Consider the following 21,722-nt stretch of genomic DNA (forward strand, 5'->3'; position numbering starts at 1 on the left):
TATTTGTTTCCAATCTTGGATACTGTGAATAGTGCCACAATGTACACGAGAGCGCAAGCTTCTTTCTGAGATCCTGTTCTTTATTTCCGTTTGCCTTGTTTCAATTTTTCCTCTCTGGGTTTTATCACTAACGCCTAGGCTACTGATGTCAGAGTCTTTCCTTTAGATGTAAAGATCATGATCCAACTGGTTCAAGCCCAATCACACTGCACTTTGGGGATTAGGGTGAGGGAGATGGGGGGAATGAGCCCCGTTCTCCTGTCCCCATCTCTCTTTGCTCTCACACCCACTGCCCATCCATTCACGTGTGAACACAGTCCTGCAGGAACTGATGTCAAGCTCCCTGACCTGTGGCATCGGCAGCACTGTTGCAGATACCATGGAGTTTTAAAAACGTGTGACCGTGCGCCCGTTCTCAGGAGGCTGATGATCCCAAAGAACCCGTGGAGCCTGGGGCTGGGGGCTGGGCAAGTTCCTGTCTGTGACTCTTGCTCTTTCCCTGTCCCCATTCACCTGGGAGATGCAGAATGAAGGCCTTCTCCCTGGGGACGCTGCCTTTTCATTACCAGCAACTTCTCTTTGGCGCTGACATGTAACCACCCAGGTGGCGACCGGTCACCACCCCAAGGAAGACGTGGTAGCGTCAGCCCCACCTCGAGTTCCTGTTTCTTCTCTCCTCCAGGGCCAGAGGAACAGAAGGTCGGGGGCCAGCATACCACGTGGAGGCAGAAGCAGGGCAGCTCGTCCTGTGTGGACACCCCCAACTCCCCGCACAGCTGTCTCTATGACGGGATCTCTGGGCAGCCCTAGGGGACCACAGGGAGTTCAGAGATGGATGTGAGTCCCAGGTGGAGCGCAGCCCTCTCCAAACTACACCACCTTCCATCCAGTCCCATTTCTCTGGATAGGACAGTCCCTGAAGCTGACTCCATCAGCAAGCTCCCCTCCTGCAGAGAGAGCAGGACCTCATAACCTTCACCAGCCAAGGGTGGGCATCTCCCAGAGTCAACACTCATTCTGGAAAAATGGGAGGGGGGGTCGTAGGGGTGGGTGGCCCGAGGTCCACAGCGCCCCATCCCCTGGTCTTCTCTCAATGCCACGCTCCTTTTCTCAGAAAAGAACCAGCAGCTTCTCCTGCTGAGTCTAAATCAATAAAAGCACAATTACTCTACCCAAGGATGTCAGGGTTTTAACTTGGTCTTTCATTGCAGGATAGAATATTTTGTCTTTTGTTAAAGCAATTTCACATAAACACACACGTTTCTGTCCTTGGTCAGAAAGCCTTTGCTGACATCACCAGTGCCAAGAACTGTCTCCCTTATCCGTCCCAGCTCCGTCCCAGTGCCTGGCCCACAGGACTCTGGCAGGTGTGTGAAAGAATGACTGACAACCTACTCCTTAAATCTGAACCATGTTCTACAGTTTCTAAAGAATGTTGGGATTATGGTGGACGAACCATCAGACTAACCTCATCTATCCTCTAGATCACATTAAAATGGGAATAAAGGAATAAAAACATTGCAGTCCACAGCAACAACAGAAAAAGGCCATCAGCAGGTAACAGAACCGCATTATCTCTGGGGATGGAAAGAAGCAGATGGCTGGGGTAAAAGATGAAGCAAGCAAGACTGGCTTCCCAGCATCAGAATTAACAAAGGAGACACATAGGAACAAGGCTCCACAAAGGTTATCAACATTACAGGCATCAACAATGTAAAACTTACAAAAGCAATAATATCCAGATGGGGAAATGGCAAGAAATCTCAGAGAGTTATTTCTTCTACTTTCCAATTAAAGAGTTGGCATCACTGGCTAAAACTGTGTTGTGAAAGAAATAGAGGTGGTATGGTGATGACGGTGGAGATGACAAGCAGCATTTTTAGTAATACTAATAATAATGATAATAATAGTTCCAAGCCTTGGTATGTGTTCTTCTACAAACTTTTCTTTCTTAAATTACCAAGATATTTTAAAAATCAAAGTTTCTTGTCAGCTAATGTTTTTTCTCTTGTTTGTTTTATGAAATACAAGGAGTCTACTTCTTTGTCTTCTTCTATGTATAGATAAAAAGGATTTAACACTTTCACAAATAAAATACAGCCTAGAGTAGGATTTTGTTGTTATAAAATATGGGGTCCAACCACTATTTATCCACCAGCCAAAGGATTCGTGGATGTGACCCATCTGGAATGATGATTCTCGAATATCACTGATGTCATACAGGGGGCGCTGGGATTTGCCCTTTTTTCTGTTTTAACGCTTATTGAATACAAATCATTTAAAAGTAAAATGATAAAACTTTTCAGGAAAAGAAGTCACACGCAGGCTTCATTCAGCCGCAGGGCCGGCAGTGGCGCTGGCGGGGAGGCAGCACCTTTCCAAGAGGCCAGATGCCGTGGAGCAGGTGTGCACCAGGTGCGTCTCGGGTGCTGTGCTGAGCGCTGGGTAGGGCCGAAAGAGGGACCTACATTTCTCACAGTTGAAGCCAACCGGGACTCCGAGGTGAACAAACGGCCGGATGAAGCCGTCGGCTGTCAGGGCTGAACACTGGGCCGGCGGGTCAGGGGTTCGTGTAGCCTGGGGGAGGGGAGCGCAGGGCTTGCGTGGTCACGAGCCGGTCGGTCTGTGAGCTCCATCTAGCGGGCACCCCGGGGACTGCCGCCCGTGATCGCCTCTCGGAAAAAAATTCAAGTCAATCAAAAACGCCATCTTGGCAGTGTGCAAAATTAAAGCGATTTAGGAAAAGGTGTGCTGGACCCTGCAGTAAGCTATGCAGTAAGCTTGCCCTTTCTCTCAAGAAGACTTTATGCACAGCTGGTATGCCCTGCGGGGAGGGGAGAGGCTACAACAATTATCTAGAGGCTGCATCTATGCCCATGGGGCAGTGGTGAGTGCCACCCTGTTAGGAAATAGTTTAATTTTCATCACTATTCTTAACTGTCTCCTGTTTAAGCACGATGGAATTCTAATGAAAAGAAGCTGATGACATCTATCGTATTCTTACTTTGTAATAAAAACTGTGAATATAATGTTGCTTTATTGAATCCTCAAAGTAACCTGTTGAGGTTGCCGTAGTGAGAATTTTAGTACCCCTTTTACAGATAGAATGACTCAGGTGCCAAAGGCAGGCTCAGGTCACAAAGCTTAAGTAAATGGCAGGTTAGATTTTAGTAGTGGCACTTTGACGTCTCTCAAGCACACAGTTCAGTACAGTCGCTAAGTCGTGTCCGACTCTTTGAGACCCCATGGACTGCAGCAAGCCAGGCCTCCCTGTCCATCACCAACTCCCGGAGATTACCCAACTCATGTCCTTTGAGTCGGTGATGCCATCCAACCATCTCATCCTCTGTCGTCCCCTTCTCCCGCCTTCAATCTTTCCTAGCATCAGGGTCTTTTCAAGTGAGTCAGCTCTTCACATCAGGTGGCCAAAGTATTCACGCCTCCACATTTCCCCAGCTGCAGAGAAGGGGTTGTCCCTTCACTGACCAGGACAGAGGCAGGCAAAGTCTTTTGGTTTCCAAGGATTCTTGTTTGCCATTTCCAAACAGGAGCCTCAGAGGTGGCCCCTGGAAGTCAGTACCCACAAATGCTTGCATATCCCCAACCCCACATTTTGATAAATAATCCAGTTCATCTACCAACAGGAAAAGAAGTTTTTTCCAAAAGAAATTTACTTCTTCAGAATACAGCCTTTTGGTGAGTTTACCATCTCTAAGGGCATGTAAAACAGAAGCACAAACCCTTCACTTAATCGCTCTCAATTTTGTCATTCAGGGCTCGTTACCCAACAAAACGGAACAATTCCCAAGCAGGAATCTTTGATGAATGCGCTGGCCGACAGACGTTTTTGGTGAGATAGGTTATAAATATTCATGGTATTGACGCAGCCTTAGAAATCTGTCATGTCACATTTCTGCAACAGAAACACCCAGACTTCTATCACTTTGTTCTTCAACTGACACTCACCAGTTTCTTTCCTGGACTTGCTTCTTGGGTCTGTTTTTCCTGTTCATCTTCAGGTATTGTATGTCAGCAAAGTTTCACCAAAAAAGACACAGGTCAAAGGAACCAAATATCTTAATGGGTTTCTTCCTTCTCCTTTTCCAGTTTGCTGACTCCATTTCATTCTTCAAGAACAAATCTTTTATATTGTTATTTTTTAAGTCAGCTAGGAAATGATAGAGCATCTCCATCCAGCTATGGGGCCATTTCGGAGATAGGTTCTCTGAATAGGCTCATTGGCATCACGTGCTTGGCTGTGGGGAGTTGACCTGCATCCCACACTTTAGAGAGATGCATATGGCGGCACTTAGAAAGTGAGTGGCTTCAGTCTTATCCGACCAAGATGGTTATTTCTGGTCATTTGTAAAGTACATCCACTGGACATATCTTCAGCTGGACAATTTAAAATTACTCCTTTCAGCGTGAACATGTTGGATCAGTCAGGTGAAACTGTGTGTATATAACCAAGGGAATGGCTGTTTGCCGACCATCCTGTTCTTTCTTGTCTATCAGAAAGGCTCGAAGACAGAGCTGAGTCAGGTTTATTCTGGATTCCCACACCAAGGTGTTTTATGCAATCTCCAACAAGTAATTATACTGACAGACTTGTGTTGGTGGAAGAAGGAGGACTGTCCTCTTCTGGATGGACTTTTGAAGTCAGGCTTCCACAAAAATACCTTTCAAAGGTACTGGAATCTCTTTCTAGTCCTGGAAAATGAAGTCTAATCAACACTAATGAATGAGAACACTTTGTAGCTGAGTTAATGACTAAAGACCTGATAGCTTTTAGAGTCTTTATCCAGAACATCCAATCTCACTGAAGATGTTGAAGGTGTAGGATGAAGCTGCCCCAAATCCCATCCAGATCTTAGTGGACAAGTTCTTGGCATATATGCACCCTTCCCCCTTCCTGCCCCATAGTGGGCTAGCCAAATAGTGCCCCCTGCCCCCAATTCATGTCCACTGAAATCTCAGAATGTGGCCCTATTTGGAAAGAAGGTCTGTGCAGATATTATTAGATAGATGAGGTTATACTGGATGAAAGTGGTGAAAGTTGCTCAGCCGTGTCCGACTCTTTGTGACCCCATGGACTATACAGTCTATGGAATTCTCCAGGCCAGAATACTGGAGTGGGTAGCCGTTCCCTTCTCCAGGGGATCTTCCCAACCCAGGGATCGAACTCAGGCCTCCCACATTGCAGGTGGATTCTTTACCATCTGAGCCACCAGGGAAGCCCAAGAATATTAGAGTGGGTAGCCTATCCCTTCTCCAGCAGATCTTCCCACCAAGGAATTGAACCGAGGTCTCCTGCATTGCAGGTAGACTCTTTACCAGCTAAGCTACCCGGGAAGCCTGGTATACTGGTTGAGGGTGGACTCAAATGCCATGACTGGGGTCCTTATAAAGAGGGGACATGCAGAGATGCTGACACACACACAGAGGCTGAGAAGGGAGTGATGTGGCCCCAAGCTAAGGAATGCCTAAAGCTGGAAGGTCAGGAAGAACCAAGAATCTTCAAGCCATCAGAGGTAGTCGGGCCCGGCTAACAACTTGGGTTTGGAGCTCTGGCCTCCAGAACTATGAGAGAATCCATCCCTGTTGTTTTAAGCCGTCAAGTTGGTGGTAATTCTTCATGGCAGCGTCAGAAAACTAATGTAGCTTGCAAAACAGACTACAGCCACTGCCATTTGGTACATGACATAAAACCCACTTTCTACCTCCAAACCAGACGGAATTTTTACAAGAGGCATGGTGGTAACTTCCTCTCACCCTCCCCCCAACCCCCCCCCCAAAAAAAAACCACGAGAGAGAGAGAAAGAAAGAAATGGAAACCGCCTAAATATTCACCAGTAGGGAAATAGACCATAGATAAGCCCACAGCAGAATATTATAGAGTAGTTTTTTTTTTAATGAATGAGGCAGCTCTATTCATCTGGGTACGAAAAAGCCTCCAAGACATATTGTTGGCTGTAAAGAATGTGATACTCAATGCAATGCCCTTTGTTTTCCAACACAGCCATGTGGAAAAAAAAAAATCATTTGCTTTCTGCAGCCAGGTATCTGTGTATGAAGGTAGATACAAAGTCTTGGATGAGAAAAATCAAATGATAAAACATAGTTCATTCAGGGAAGAGGGTTGGAATTGAGGGTAGTCAATGAACACTTGAGCCTTATCTGTAAGGTTTTAGGAGGATGTATTCAAGTCCTCTTTAGATTTTCCTTTTAAGTTTTAAATAAAACAAGACAAGGGACCAGAAAAAACCTTATTGATAAGCCTTCAAAGCTTTCTGAGTTATACTCATGACTTAATTACTTAAGACCCCCTGGCAGGTCCGCCTGGGGCCCCAAGAGCCCCAAAGATGCCTGCTGGAACTTCCCTGGGGTGAACCATCTCTCCTTAGAGCTGGCTCAGGGCTGGAAACTCCCAGGACAAAGGCTGTCCCCTCTGAACCCTAGGCCACCTGCAAGCAAATAAGCAAAGGAGAAAAATAGCTGCAGAGAGAGGGCAAGAGACACTCCATGAGAGAAAGCAGGAGCTTCATGGGATTGAAGTCTCCAAGTGGTTGGTGCCTTCAGGACAGTCATCCCAGGAAAATAAGGGCATACATTGTCCTTGGAGTTTCAACAAGGCAAGTGGAGTAAACTGCATTCATTGGAGCAGCAGCCTGAACCCTGATGTTAAGGGAGCAGAGTGCCAACAAATCATATATTAAAATGGTTTCACGTGACTCTGTCCTCTGTGTGTGTGTGTGTGTGTGTGTGTGTGTGTGTGTGTGTGTGGCAGTGGGGGCAGGGGGGTGGTGAGCAAGAATCAGGAAAAAAAAAGAAAAGCGTATCTTTCAGAAATGTAGCTTTCCCATGGGCAAGCTACAGTCAAAATGTTCACCAGTCTGGGCTTCCCCCGACGTGCTCCCCCACCTCCACCACACTCTACCCTCTCCCATTATGATAATTAATCTCTACACATCACACTGGTGTTCTGTCTAATCCAATGACCCCACAATACCATGGGGCCAGAAATCCCTTCTATCCTTCCCTGTGTGTGCCACTCTTCTGAGCTAACGGCCACCACTTCTATTTGTGACGACTAACACGACGCCAGGCTCTGTTCTGAGAAATTCCCACCTGTGACATCACCACAATCCTGGGCCAGTTTCCTGATGGGGAAACTGAGTCACCACAGAACACTTCAGTCATTTTCCCGAGGTCGTGTGCCTGCTAAGTGTCAGAGGCAGGATCTGAACCCAGATCCAGAGGCTGTGTTCTAACCACTGCGCTGCTCGACACTGAGAGGCCCTCAGGTAACCGAGTGTGCCATCCACTCAGATCAATTTGAAACTCTGTTGCCTGTGAAACAGGGATTAGGAAGTCTGAGTTGTCGCTGATGAAAAGGAGCCCAAGGTCCCTGCCCATTATGACTGTCACTGATATCTTCCTGGTCCAAGTCCAAGATGGGCATGGAGCCTGGGGAGTCTTTTCAAAGGGAAACTTGTGCCACAAATACACATACACACACAAACCCAGCTCCACAGCACAACTAGGTGTGCACCTTTTGGCAACTTATTTATTATTCTGTTCCTCAGTGTCCTTATCCACAAGATGGGATAATAGTACACTTCTTAGAAGGTTGCTGGCTAATGAATTAATAATCTAACAGGTCAATACCTTTCCCTGCAAATATGTCTGCATCCTGATCCCGGAACCTGTGAATATGTGACCTTATATGACGAAGGGGCTTTGAAGATGCCACTGAGGTAAGGATCCTGAGATGGGGAGAATGTCCTGCATTGTCCAGGTGGCCCAATGTAATCAGTCCTTAGAAGAGGGAGGCAGCAGGGTCTGAGTCAGAGAAAGAGATATATGATGGAAGCAGAGGTCAAAGTGATGTGGGCTAAGTACCATGGGCACCTCCAGAAGCTGGAAAGGGCAAAGAACAGATTCCTAGAGCTTCCAAAATAATGCAGCTCTGCTGACACCTTGATTTTGTCCTGCAGACCCATCTCAGACTTCTGACCTCCAGAATTATAAGATACATTTGTGTTGTTTAAAGCCACTCTGGGCTTTCTAGGTGGCACTAATAGTAAAGAACCCAACTGCCAGTGCAGGAGACATAAGAAATCTGGGTTTAATCCCTGAGTGGGGAACATCCCTGGAAGAGGGCTCGGCAACCCGCTCCAGTATTCTTCTCTGGGAAATCCTGTGGACAGAGGAGCCTGGTAGGTTACAGTCCATGGGGTCGCAAAGAGTCACACAGGACTGAAACGACTTGGCACGCATGCACACAAAGCCAGCCTGTCAACGGTGGTTTTCTATAGCAGCAAGAGCAGGCTAATGCAGACACCGGGAACTAGACACTGGGGGACCTGTGAAATGTCATCTTTTACTTCCAAGGCCTGGAAGAGCTGCCCCCGGCTTCCTCTCTAAGCTCATCTCTTTCCCGTGCCTTTCCCCAGCTGTCTGCATCCCAACAGCTTGGCCTTCTTTGAGTGCCTCAAGTTAAGCAAGCTTATTTCCGTTTGAAGATGCACACTGTTCCCTCTGCCTGCAATGCTCTTCCTCCACAGCCTTCTATAGCTGGTTCCTCTTGTCGGTTAGTTCTCAGAGCAAGCATCAGATCATTAGACAAACATCTTCTTGACCACTTGACACTGCCCACTCCCATCCCTGTCTCTTTATTCTATGACCCAGCATAAATTTCTCCATAGCATACATCATTGTCTGCAGTGGTCAAATGTACTTGTTTCTTGTACTCTGAACTCTCCTCTCCTAGAATGCAAGGACCTGGAGAGCTGAGACTGTGTGTATCTGTTCATCACCATTCACCAGAACACAGAGTAGACACATGAATATTGTTTGAAATAAATAAGTATTTGTGTCCAAGCCTCGGCATAAAGTTTCAGGTCAATTTGGCTAAAAAGGAGTCTGATTATCTCTTGCTTTTTCCTAGGCTGAACCTGTGTATCCAGTTGCCTAGAAACTCATCAAGTGTGTTCATTTTTGATTCCAACCTTTTTGAAAGATAACTTTTTTTTTTTAATCTGCATGAGTAGAGCTGGGCTTTTTAGTTTTAAGAACTGTAGTGGAATGGTGGGCTGCAGCCCTAAATTCCAAGCCACCCCTAGAAAGAAATCTCTATGCTCAAAGCCAGGTAATTGGACAGAAAACCAGAGAGAAGTGAAAGAGAGTGAAAGACATGGTGGAGGGTGGGGGATGGGGGAGAAAAGAAAAAGCTCCTGCTTTCATAAAGAAAAGAAGAGAAGGGAAGGGAAGGCGGGAGCGGGCAGGGTAGGGAAGCAGAAGGGAAGGGAAAGAGGCACAGTTAGCATTTCCCCAGGTGACTGCCCTCAGACAAAACGCAGATCACTGCTGATGCAGACCATCCCCATCTACCTGGCCTTCAAAAGCAGATGATCCCAGTAGCTCAGATTCCAGCACGGGATTCAGTCCTTCATTCGACAAATAGTGTCCCAGGCATTGTTCTAGGTACTGGGGACCCAGCTGTGGACAAAACTGGCCAGAAGCCTGCCGTCAAGGATCTCTCCTTCTGGGGAGGAAGACAGACGATGAATCCTAAATCTCAAACGCTGATAATATCCATGAAGAAGATACATGAGGGTGAGGATATGGACAGAGGGTGATGAGCAAGGGGATGGAGAGCCAGTTTGGTCCCTGTGGTCGGGGATGGTATCCCTCTATCAGTTGAACCGAAGAGAAGGAGTCAGATGTGGGGAAATGGGGGCGAGCGTGTTTTAGAGGAAAGAGAAGAGTCAAGAACACAGATATGGGAGTTGCAGAGTTAACTGTAGGATAGAGGGTTTTATCTGCAAGGATCTCACCCCTGGTACCCAACTTGAGTATGGATGATAGAAGTACCCCCAGAATGTCCTGAAATCACTGAGTGTGGACCCTCTGTCTTCGGTTCTAGACAGGAAGGTCAAAGCAGTGCAGAATGCATTTGAACATATCCAGTGTGGGCAAGGGTATTGGGAATATGGCGCTCCAGGGGTTTATTCCCTGGGACACACCAGCACCGTCCCTTAAGGTTCTGGAACCTTGTCCATGACCTTGTTCTCAGATGTGGCCCTTCAGCCTGGTCATGAATCAAGCTTTGGCCAAGCTGAGAGGAGAAAGCTGGTCACCCCCAGGCCAGAAACAGAAGCATACCTGGTTTCATGGACTCTGGGACCCTATCCAGATTCAGCTGGTCAGTTCCCAACAAGGCTCTTTCTTTCCATATACCTTTTAGAGTTTGCCAATCCCTAAGCTACACAGGAACTCTCAGGGCAATTGACCAGCCACTGTCAACTGGTCACTCAGCATGGACTCAGAGCGGCTGTTCCCATCACACACGCCTGGTGGATTTCAATGCAACCTTCTCTCAAGAGCACTTGGTCCTGAGATGGACATAGGATGAGACCAAAAAAAAAAAAAAAGAAACACAGGTTCTCTGGGACACAGTTCAACAACATCCACAAAGGAAAGGGATTTACGCAGCAAACCTTGAATTGTTTTTAAGGAGGCATTATGGAAAGTGGGTAAATAAAATATAATTTAAGTGCATTTCCCTTGTTCAAACAGCTTCATCTGGTGCATGGAAAACAGCAGATTACAAAATGCTCATTTTTTATATTAAAAAAATACTAAGGGAATTCCCTGACAGTTCAGTTGTTAGGATTTGAGGCTTTCACTGCTGGGAAGCCACTGCTGGGTTTGATCCTTGGTGGGGGAACTAAGATCCCAGAAATTACATGGCAAGGCAAAAAAGAAAAAAAGGCCTCAGAGAAAACATCTTTGTGACACTGATTCTGAAGCCTGACATCTCACCATTGCAAGTGGGACAATGCCCACAAAGGAGGTCTGGCTGATGAAGATCTCGGAGACGACCAGCTCCCTCGGGGCATCCTCTACAGGGTACTCCACCTGCCAGGTGATCTGCTGGGCACCAGCCAGGCCACTGCTGTTGTCAACTCCGAAGTCCACTTGCAAGATCTCGTAGAAGGAGCCATTTGTTCTGGAAAACAAACACACAGCAAAGTGCAGTTTAAAACTGCGATTCAGCAGAATGTCAAGCATGAGATGAATTGCCACGTTCCTCTTTGTCAAAACGAAGGATTGCCAAGTTCAACAAGTCACACGGCAATGTCGATAGAGCCTGATTCACAGGCTGCCATAGATGACCCACACCTCAGAGTGGACGGACCATCCGTCTTCAGGGCTCTGTGGGGAGCAGACTGTCCTTCCCCGAGTGAGCAGCTCAGACCGCACTGCATGTCTGGACACTGAGACAGCCCTGTCTTCCCCAGCCCGGCGTCTGCCTACATCATGATCCAAGCGCCACACACAGGACGTGGCCAAACCCTTCACCTAGGGCCACCGTCACTCCAGTCCTGAGGCGTAGCCTGGGCCTGGCTGCTCCTATTGCTACTTACCTGTGTGTCTGTGGACCCATAGTTCAAGCTGTGGGCTTTAGAATTTGGGAAGAACACCGGTGACTACATGGACTTGTGGGGGCATCATGAGACCAATCATGGGAAAGGACCCCACCACGTGCATGGTTCGTGACATCAGCTACGAGCCGCACGTTAAGGTGCCATGGTGGATTCTTCATGACCGCCTGAAACGGGATGGGATGGGATGTAAGGTAAGAAATCCCCACCTGCCATCATCCATGGAGTAACAACATGGTACATCTACCTGGAGGAGGGGGAAGAAAGCGGACAGGGCACACACAAGCGAGAAGGACAAGCGCCATTCCCAGCACCTTCCTACACAGGCAGAGCCTCTCCTCACTGACACGAACTTGTGAGCTATAGGCTGACTCTTGTACCGACAGGAGAAGTTACTGAACAGAGAGGTGAAAAGCCACCCAGCATGGGATTCCTGAGCGACTTTTCTTCCATAAGTCCATGTCTATCATCCTGAATCTAGCTGTACCTGGATCCAAGGAATGTTCACAGCAAGTGTGACTGATTCATAGCTCCTAAAACCTCAGTCACTCAGGTGTAAAGATTCTTGCCCAGCAGAATCTCCTACCACGGACAGCTCCCTCCCACTGACAACTTTAGGGGGAAAAACCACAGTATTGACAAAACAGCTATCGTAAATTTGTCCTTTAAATCTTCCATCTAGCTCCTTGTAAGAAAGACAAATATCATATGAAATTGTTATACATGGAATCTAAAAAAAATGGTAAAAATGATCTCATTTACAAAAACAGATATAGAGTCACAGATACATAATAGAAAACAATCATAAGATTGTTTTCCATGGGAAAAAGGGAGAGGAGAGGAGGATTAAACTGGGTGATTGGGACTGACATATACACACTATTATATACAAAATGGATAACTAATAAGAACCTACTGTATGGCACAGGGAACTCCACTCAATACTCTGTAATGACCTATATGGGAAAACAATCTAAAAAACTGTGGATATATGTACAACAGATTCTCTTTGCTGTATACCTGAAACTATTAATAACACAACACTGTACATCAACAATTTTGGTGTTCAGTCACTAATCTGACTCTTTGCAACGCTATGGACTGCAGCACTCCAGGGTTCCCTGTCCTTCACTATCTCCCAGAGTTAGCTCAAACTCATGTCCATTGAGTCGGTGATGCCATCACTCAACCATCTCATCCTCTGTTGCCCCCTTCTCCTCTTGAGCCCTCAGGGTCTTTTCATCAGGGTCTTTTCCAATGAGTCAGCTATATCACAATAAATCAACTATACCCCAATGAATTTTTTTTAATTGTGGAAAATTTTTTAAATGGGGGGAAATGTAATGTCTATAACCTGACTTACTTACAAAGTTACACTTAGAATTAAACTGAAGCACCAAAAAAAAAAAAGTGGATATATGTTACACTGACCTGTCTGATATAGAATTCTCCCCCAAATAGCACTACATTAGAATTAGTCATGCCCAGCATTTTTTCTCCATAGCCAAGGTTTTAAGAAACTCTCTGATATCACTGTGTCCAATAGAGTGGCCATTTAAATTGGAGCATAAATGTATTTGGGCTTTTCTGGAGGCTCATACAGTAAAGAACCTGCCTGCAATGAAGGCGACTCAGCCTGGTTCAACCCCTGAGTCAGGAAGATCCCCTGGAGAAGGGGATGGCTACCCACTCCAGTATTCTTGCCTGGAGAATCCTATGATTAGAGGAGACTGGCAGGCTACAGTCCATGGGGTCGCAAAGAGTCGAACACAACTGAGCAACTAACACACACAGATAAACGTATTAAAGTTACACTGCGAGGTAGTCCCAGCTGGCTGGTTGTGGGCAAATCATCAAGCATCTATTTCCACAAGTATCTATATTGCACAAGTTTCCATGGGGAAGGGAATATGTGTTGGACGAAGGACTGGTCTCAGGAGAGGATGGGAGTGGGCTCACACGGGAACCCCCTAACCTCCTAAAAAGGAGACCCCCTTTTTACTAGGGCACTGTCAGAGGGACTTCAGAATCTAAGGGACTTGGGCACTCAGTTTTTGGCTTCAGTCACCCCCCTTTCCCAGCCACCATACTCCAGCCTAAAGTCACCTCTCTGATCACCGGGATGCTCCACTTATCGGTCAAGTCTCCTCCTGCAAGAGACTCTTGGCCTTATCAGATCAGACCTTTGATTGCTCTTGGGGCTCCTCTGTGCTTGTAACCAGATCTAAGGAACTGCTTCTAATGCCTCCTGGGTCTCATCATTCAGTAAACCTCAGAAAAACTACTGCCAAGAAAATGAAAATCCAGCACTAGAAGAAAATGAACATAACTCTCTCTGTTACCAGCAGTTTAATCCTGCTAAATCCACATTCTGGCTTTGGGGTGCCAAAGTAGCCAGTCTTTGGGAAAAGGGGGCAGGGTCTGTATGGGAGGGCTGCCCCCCTTAACTGTGCTGTCCCACTGCAGACCAGCTACAGGAACCTGCCCAAGTCCAGGTTAACACAAATGGATTAACAATCCAGTCAGTCATTTTATGCACAGATTTTTAAGTCATTTCCCTGAAACCAGAGGAAAAGGGTCTTTTACTTTCAGGCAGCTGGCATGCCTGGTAATAAGTCCATTTCTATGGAAATGGGTTTATAACTATTAATTTTACCTGCTCCTGATCTATTCTTGATAAGCCTGTCCATTTAGAAAAGTGCTCCATGAGTCTCTCAATTTAATAATTACCCACTGCCTTTGGGGAATTGGGATCAGTGAGATATTCATTAGATACTTTTCTTTTCCCTGGGGTGGAGGGGTGTGTGTGTGTGTGTGTGTGTGTGTTTGGAGGGGTCAGGCAGGAACACTGCTTGGCTGCTTCTCCCCTCTAGCTAGAACACACAGGCTCCTCCCAAAAGGACTTGCTTCCCAGAAGTTCTATTTCCCTTGGAAACTTGTCCTTTAATATAAGTTTAAGCCTGCTCTGTGGGACCATGGGACCCCTGAGGTGAGGCTGAGACACCTTTTAAGTGCACAGTATGGCTGCAGCTCAGCCGTGCCAGCAAGAAGGAAGGGGAGGAGAGTTGGGAGCAGGGGAGAGAGACGGGATCCAGAGCAGCAGCTGGTCCCCAGGAACCACATCCAGCCCTATCTCAGCAGATCCCTTGTGATGACAACGATTGTTGCTTTGCAGAAGGAGATGGCGGGCAGCGGGGGGGTGGTGGTGGTGGTGATGGGGGGACAGGGAGGGAAAGAGAGAGAAACAGAAAGAAAGAAGAAAAGAAGGAAAGAGTGTTTGAAAGCTTGTACTGTTCTCCAGCACGTTGGACCATTTACCTAAATTATTTTTCTCCCTACAAATTTCTAGACAATTCTGAGCTACCGGGCTGAGATGCTTGTGCCACATGAGTTTTTCCTAGAAATGGAGCAAAAGGCTGTCTCTGGTCTCAGGGCTTCTGTTTTTTCTTATGAGTCTATTTCTAGGCATTATTTTAAAAGATGACCAAAAAAGCAAGGCAAATACTGAACAATGATCACATTGAACAAATGTCCCAGAATAAGCCTGCTGGTTATTCAATGTAAACGCAGGCCTGAACCCTGACTTCCTGTCTTGACTGTCCATGTCACCTGCGCAACAGTGCACCTGTCCTCTGCTGTTCTGACTGTGGCAGCGGGCATGGTGCCTGGAAAATGGTAGGAGTTCCCAACATATGTGTTTAATTCTCTGAATACACTCAGAAGGCCCAGTAGGACACCCTGTAAATTGGGGAGACGTGGTTAATTTGCATTCTAAAGCTACCAGTCAGCTGGGTTCTGAGACACATGTTCCTGCCTGCCCAGTAAGTATATTTAAATACTCTGCTTTGAGAAGATGTATCTGTCTCCACTACCAGAATGTAATCTTTAAAAAAAAAAAAAGACTTTAATTTTTAGAGCAATTTTAGGTTCACAGCAAAATTGAGGAGAAGGTATAAAAGTTTTCCCCATCTACTTCCTCCCCCTATACACATAGCCTCTTCCATTATCAACATCCCCCATCAGATGGTACATTTGTTACAATCAGTGAATCTACATGGACACATCATTATCACCCAAAGTGCACAGCTTACATCACAGTCCTCTCCTGGTTTTGTATATTCTACAGGTTTGAACAAATGTATAATGAAAAGTGTTCATCATTATAGTCTCATACAGAGTATTTTCACTGGTCTAAGCTCAACATTCAGAAAACGAAGATCATGGCATCTGGTCCCATCACTTCATGGGAAATAAATGGGGGAAACAGTGGAAACAGTGTCAGACTTTATTTTTTGGGGCTCCAAAATCACTGCAGATAGTGACTGCAGCCATGAAATTAAAAGATGCTTACTCCTTGGAAGGAAAGTTATGACCAACCTAGATAGCATATTCAAAAGCAGAGACATTACTTTGCCAACAAAGGTCTGTCTAGTCAAGGCTATGGTTTTCCCAGTGGTCATGTATGGATGTGAGAGTTGGACTGTGAAGAAAGCTGAGCACAGCTTTTGAACTGTGGTGTTGGAGAAGACTCTTGAGAGTCCTTTGGACTGGCAAGGAGATCCAACCAGTCCATTCTAAGGGAGATCAGCCCTGGGTGTTCTTTGGAAGGAACGATGCTAAAGCTGAAACTCCAGTACTTTGGCCACCTCATGTAAGAGTTGACTCATTGGAAAAGACTCTGATGCTGGGAGGGATTGGGGGCAGGAGGAAAAGGGGACGACAGAGGTTGAGATGGCTGGATGGCATCACTGACTTGATGGACGTGAGTTTGAGTGAACTCCGGGAGTTGGTGATGGACAGGGAGGCCTGGCATGCTGCAATTCATGGGGTCGCAAAGAGTCGGACACGACTGAGCAACTGAACTGAACTGAACTGAACTGAGCTGAACTGAGGCGTCTTTTGATCTCTGCCTATTCATCACTCCCTCCCCAAACCCTGGTCAACACTGATCTTTTCACTGTCTCCATAGTTGTGCCTTTTCCAGAATGTCACAGACTTGGAATCACATAGTATGTAGCCATTTCAGATTGGCTTCTTTCACTGAATAATATGCATGTAAGGTTCTTCCCTGTTTTTTCATGACTTGATAGCTCATTTCAGCACTGAATAATATCATAATACCCCATTATGTGGATGGACCACAGTTTATTTATCAATCCACCCACTGAAGGACATCTTGGTTGCTTCTAATTTTTTAGAACAAAGCTACTATAAATATCCATGTACAGGTTTTTATGTAGGCATAAGTTTTTAATACCTTTAGGTAAATACCAAGGAGCACAACTGCTAAATTTTCTAAACATAAGTTCTCAAAGGTCAAAACCTATCGTAACACCACGGTCCCTACAATCCCTGGCATTTTCATTTATTCTATGACATTTATTAAGCACTGAATATGTGTCAGCCATGGAGAATTCACTGATAGACAAAATAGATGAGATTCCTCTCTTACCAGTCAGGTAAATAAACAAATAAGGTAAGCCCATGTCATGATAAATGCCATCCTAAAAATGAAATAGAAAAATGAAGTTTCTTTTTAAAAAGTGAAATACTTATTTTTCAATTAAAAAAAATTACATTTATACCACATGACCCAGCAATTCTACTTCTAGGTGTATACCCCAAAGAAACAAAAACACTAATTCAAAAAGATACCTGCACCACAATGCTCAAAGCAGCATTATTTACAATTGCTGATATGAAAGCAACCTAAGTATCATCAATAGATGACTGGATAAAGGAGATATAAAATGGAATACTACTCAGCCATAAAAAAGAATGAAATTGCTGCCATTTGCAGCAACATGCATGGACCTAGAGACTGTCATACTAAGTGAGGTAACTCAGACAGAGAAAGACAAACATATGCCACCACTTACATCTGGAATCTAAAAGATACCACAAACTCGTGAATATAATAAAAAAAGAGACTCATGGATCTAGAGAACAAACTAGTGGGTACCAGTGGGAAGAGGGCAGGGGAGGGGCAATATACGGCAGACAAGGAAGAGGGACAAACTACTATGCATAAAATAAGTTATACGAATCTACTGAAGACTATAGGGAATATCGCCAATATTTACAATAACTATAAATGAAGTATAACCTTCAGACATTGGGAATCACTTTACTGTATACCTGTAACATATTGTGCATCAACAAAACTTCATTTAAAAAATAAAGTATAAAACGTTAGTTTTCACATTAAAATAGAATATAAATTAAAACAGAAGACAATGAAAAGAATGTTCAGGGAATGCCTCTGCAAGGAGCTGACATTTGAGCTGAAACCTTAAGGATGCTTAACAGATCTTCAGCAAATGTTTGCTGAGTAAATGAATAAATCTATTTTAAGCTTTAAAAAAAAATCATGGGAAACATTTATCCCAGAATCATCAGCATGAACACAAGGTGCTACCTGAAAAAGAGCCTCCTTCAAGCCTTTATTCAAATATTCAGATTTTTCTGTAATAGATTATGGAAGAACCAGGAGAAACTTTCTGGCCAATCAAATACAACCCAAAGACTCTTCTGACCACCCCACTAAAAATGTCATCTTCCTTTCCTGCAATTGTGATCCCATTATCCTGCTCTAAGTTTCCCACAGCTTTCACTTTATAACCTGTAAGTTAATTCATTTGTTGCTTCTCTCTCTCTCACACACACATACACGAATGCAAGCAACAGGAAAGCAGGGATTTCTGCCTGTTTTTCTCACTACTGCATCGCCAGCCCTTAGAACACAGCCTGGGGCACAGTGGTGTGTGCTTAGCTGCTCAGTGATATTCAACTCTTTGGAACCCTTTGGACTGTTAGCCTTTCAGGCTCCTCTGCCCATGGGATTTTTCAGGCAAGAATCCCGGAGCGGGTTGCCATTTTCTTCCTGACCCAGGGATTGAACCTGAATCTCCTGTGTCTCCTGGAATGCAGGCAGATTCTTTATCCACTGAGCCAGCCATCGGGAAACGCTGGGGCATAGTTGGTACTCATTAAATATCTGTTGATGGAATCTCTGAATATCAAACACCAGTTTGAGCAAGACTTCAGAGAAGAAAGTGTGCTTAGGAAAACCAGAGAGGCTGTGATATGGTCTTTGGAGGAGAGAAATTGGCAGGTCAGGGAAGGCTTCCTGGTAGAGGCAGCCTCTTCAAATATTGACTCAGGCCAATATTTGAAGAATGGGCTCGAACAACAGGCAACTGCTACAGCCCACTGCTCAGGGTCCCTCATCACACCCTCTTTTCCCTCCAGACTTCCTTCCCACTCTGTGATTTCCCCTCCCCCAACATCAGTCCTCCCAGAGAGGAAGGGAGCAAATCCCTGCTCACCAAATCCATCAACAGGGCAGAGGGTCTTTAGCTCATCTCTCTGCCTGTCACTCAGCCCTTTTCATCATGACCTCATGGTTGGCTCTCAGAATCTAGCATGAATAAATCATTTCTTTCTGCAATTTCACAAAATTTAGGCATTGCCCCCGCATTTCTGCTCTCTCCAAAGAACTTGCTATGGAAAAAAATGTTCCAGGTAGACAAATCAGGGTAGCTAGCAGGCAAACGTCTAAAAATATTTAAAAGCCCCTCATTTAGAGCAGGGACTTTTGGACTCAAAACCTTCTCTCCTCATTGGTTTAATTTCAAGACTTCTCTTTACATTGCTATTTAGAATCTTGAAAAAATCCTAAGACTGTGTCACCCGGGAATAGACCAAGAACAGGGGTTCTTTTATTACATTTCTAGCTGACTAGGAAAGTTAAATAGGAAACCCAGAGGTTATAATGTGGTCCCTGGGTGCGTGTGGCCAGGGCCATATCTATTGACCACCTCCACTGTTGTGTTTTCATGAAATTTGACTTGGTTGCTAATGTTTTTCAAGGCAGAATATTCACACCAAAGAACTGGTATCTCTGGTTTCTTGGAAGCATAGACAACACTGTCGCACATTCCCACGTGGCAATAATCAGCTGGAACAGCAAGATGCTGTTCACACAAAGTGGATCGAAGACCTAAGAGCTAAATTTATAGAAAGTCTTAGGAAAAAACATAGGCAGTAATCTCTGTGACTTTGGTTGAGGCAGTGGTTTCTCAGATAAAACAACACAAACACACAAACACAGAATAAGAAACAATTTAAAACTTTAGTGCTTCAAATTCTATCAGTAAAATCAAGACACTGAATAGAATGGAGGAAATACTTGCAAATCGGATATCTAATAAACAATCATTATCCAGAATTATCCAGAATACATAAACAGCTTTTACCACTCAACAATTTAAAAAGCAATAACAACAGCAATTAAAATTAGGCAAAGTATTTGAATAAACATTTTTCCAAAGAAGATATAAAACAGCCAATAAGCCCATGAAAAGATGCTCAATATCATTATCCATTAAGGAACTGCAGATCAAAACCACAGTGAAATCCTACTTTAAACTATTAGGATGGCTGCAGTCTTTAAAAAAATAAAAAGCAGGCAAGTGAGGAGGGATAAATTGGGAGATTGGGATTGACATATACACACTACTATATATTAAATAGATTATTAATAAGGACTTACTGTATTACACAGAAAACTCTACTCAACACTCTGTAATAGCCTATAAAAGAATCTAAAAGGGGGAAAATGTTTATGTATAACTAAAATTTGCTTTGCTGTATACCTGAAACCCACGCCACTGTAAATCAATTATAACCCAATAAAATTTTTTTAAAGAAGACAAAAATATGTGGGCAAGAATGTGAAGAAATTGTAAACCACATGCATTGCTGGTGAAAATATAAAACGGTACAGCTGATTTGAAAAATATCTTTGCAGTTCCCCCCAAATTAAACAGCATTACCACATGCCCTGGCAAGTTCACTCCTAGGTATATATATAAATATATGCAAGAGAAATGAAAACGTGCGTTCACATAAAAAGTTGTATACAAGGTGTCCCCGGTGGCTCAGTGGTAAAAAATCTGCCAGTGCAGGAGACATGGGTTAGATCCCTGACCCAGGAAAACCCCATTTGCCTCGGAGCAACTAAAGCCCTGTGCCAAAACTATTGAGCCTGTGGGCTGCAGCTACTGAAGCCCGCACTCTGCACCAAGAGAAGGCACGCAATGAGAAGCGTGTGCGCCGCAGCTAGAGACTAGCCCCCTCCTCGCTGCAACTAGAGAAAGCCCTCACACAGCAACGAAGACCCAGCACTGCCAAAAGTAAATAAGTAACATTTTTTTCTTTAATTTTGCACAAATGTTGATTGTAGCACTATTTTTTATAATAATACCCAACATTTATCATGGAAAAAGCTCCAAAGTCTTCAATTAGCTAAACATGAGCTATCTTTCAGTGAGCTGTCTTACTGTGGGTTTTCTACATTCCAGGAACTATGCTAGGAACTTGAACTTAAGTACATCATTCAAACCTCACAGCAATGGCATGAGAAGGATACTATCATTATCAATCTTGAGTCGTTTCTGCTTCGGTTGCTTTAAGGGGCCACTCCACTGAGCAACCCTTGATAAGGTCAGCAAAGATCAGCTAGTCACCAAGAAAGAGAAGCATTTTCCATCCTTATCAACCTGGACTGTCCCTTTGCTTTCTCCCTCCCCTCCTCTTGTGTCTTCCTTCTTTTCCTCTCTTTCTCATTCTTTTCCCTTTCTCTTTATCCTTCTTGTAGGTAAGTCAGTCTGAGCCATAATGCCCTTCAGAAACACAAAAGTTGCAAAATTAATACCAAAGTTGACTTCACGTCTCTCCACGGGAAGTTTTCTTCTTATAGTTTAATGTCAGGGACTACTTCATTTGGCGTCACGGAACAGAGCGTTCCCCTCTTCCGTCTTCTCTCGGTGTCTTTGTCTCTCTCTTTTATGTTGAGCAAATTTCAACCCTAGGCCAGATTGTACCATTAGCTATGGATTATTTTTTCATTTGAATATGATTTCAGTATACATTAATGAGCCTCTAATAAAACGTTCTAAGCACAGTGCTGGCTTCTGTTCACTGGCGGGGTCATGGTACAAACCAAATAGTATAGTTTCCCCCACAGGCCTTATAAATTTCATTCAACTCTTCCTATGAATTCAGATAAGTTTTGAGAAGAAAGGAGCATCTAACAAAACACATTAGCCCAGACTAGGGGATTTAAGGAACTTGTTCTTTTTGAACTCAGATCTAGTGAAGGAATTGAGAGGAGTTTTTCAGACAGCAGGGAAAAAATATTTGCATTTTCTATACCTGTAGCCTCTCTTTTAAAGTATATATTTATCTAATCTTTCTGCTCTCACAGGT

At 44.6% G+C, this 21,722-nt stretch overlaps 1 protein-coding gene across 3 annotated transcripts in view; it reads right to left on the reverse strand.

Annotated features, from left to right (window-relative positions):
• TMEM132B (transmembrane protein 132B) overlaps positions 1–21,722 on the reverse strand; it is a 399,927-nt gene that overhangs the window by 67,966 nt on the left and 310,239 nt on the right. For all 3 annotated transcript variants that reach the window (XM_069557618.1, XM_069557620.1, XM_069557619.1), the window contains exon 4: positions 10,828–11,014. In XM_069557618.1, the coding sequence (XP_069413719.1) occupies positions 10,828–11,014 (187 nt within the window). The remainder of the gene's footprint in view (positions 1–10,827; positions 11,015–21,722) is intronic.

Source organism: Ovis canadensis, chromosome 17, assembly GCF_042477335.2.
Source record: "Ovis canadensis isolate MfBH-ARS-UI-01 breed Bighorn chromosome 17, ARS-UI_OviCan_v2, whole genome shotgun sequence".
Classification (NCBI taxonomy): Eukaryota; Metazoa; Chordata; class Mammalia; order Artiodactyla; family Bovidae; genus Ovis; species Ovis canadensis.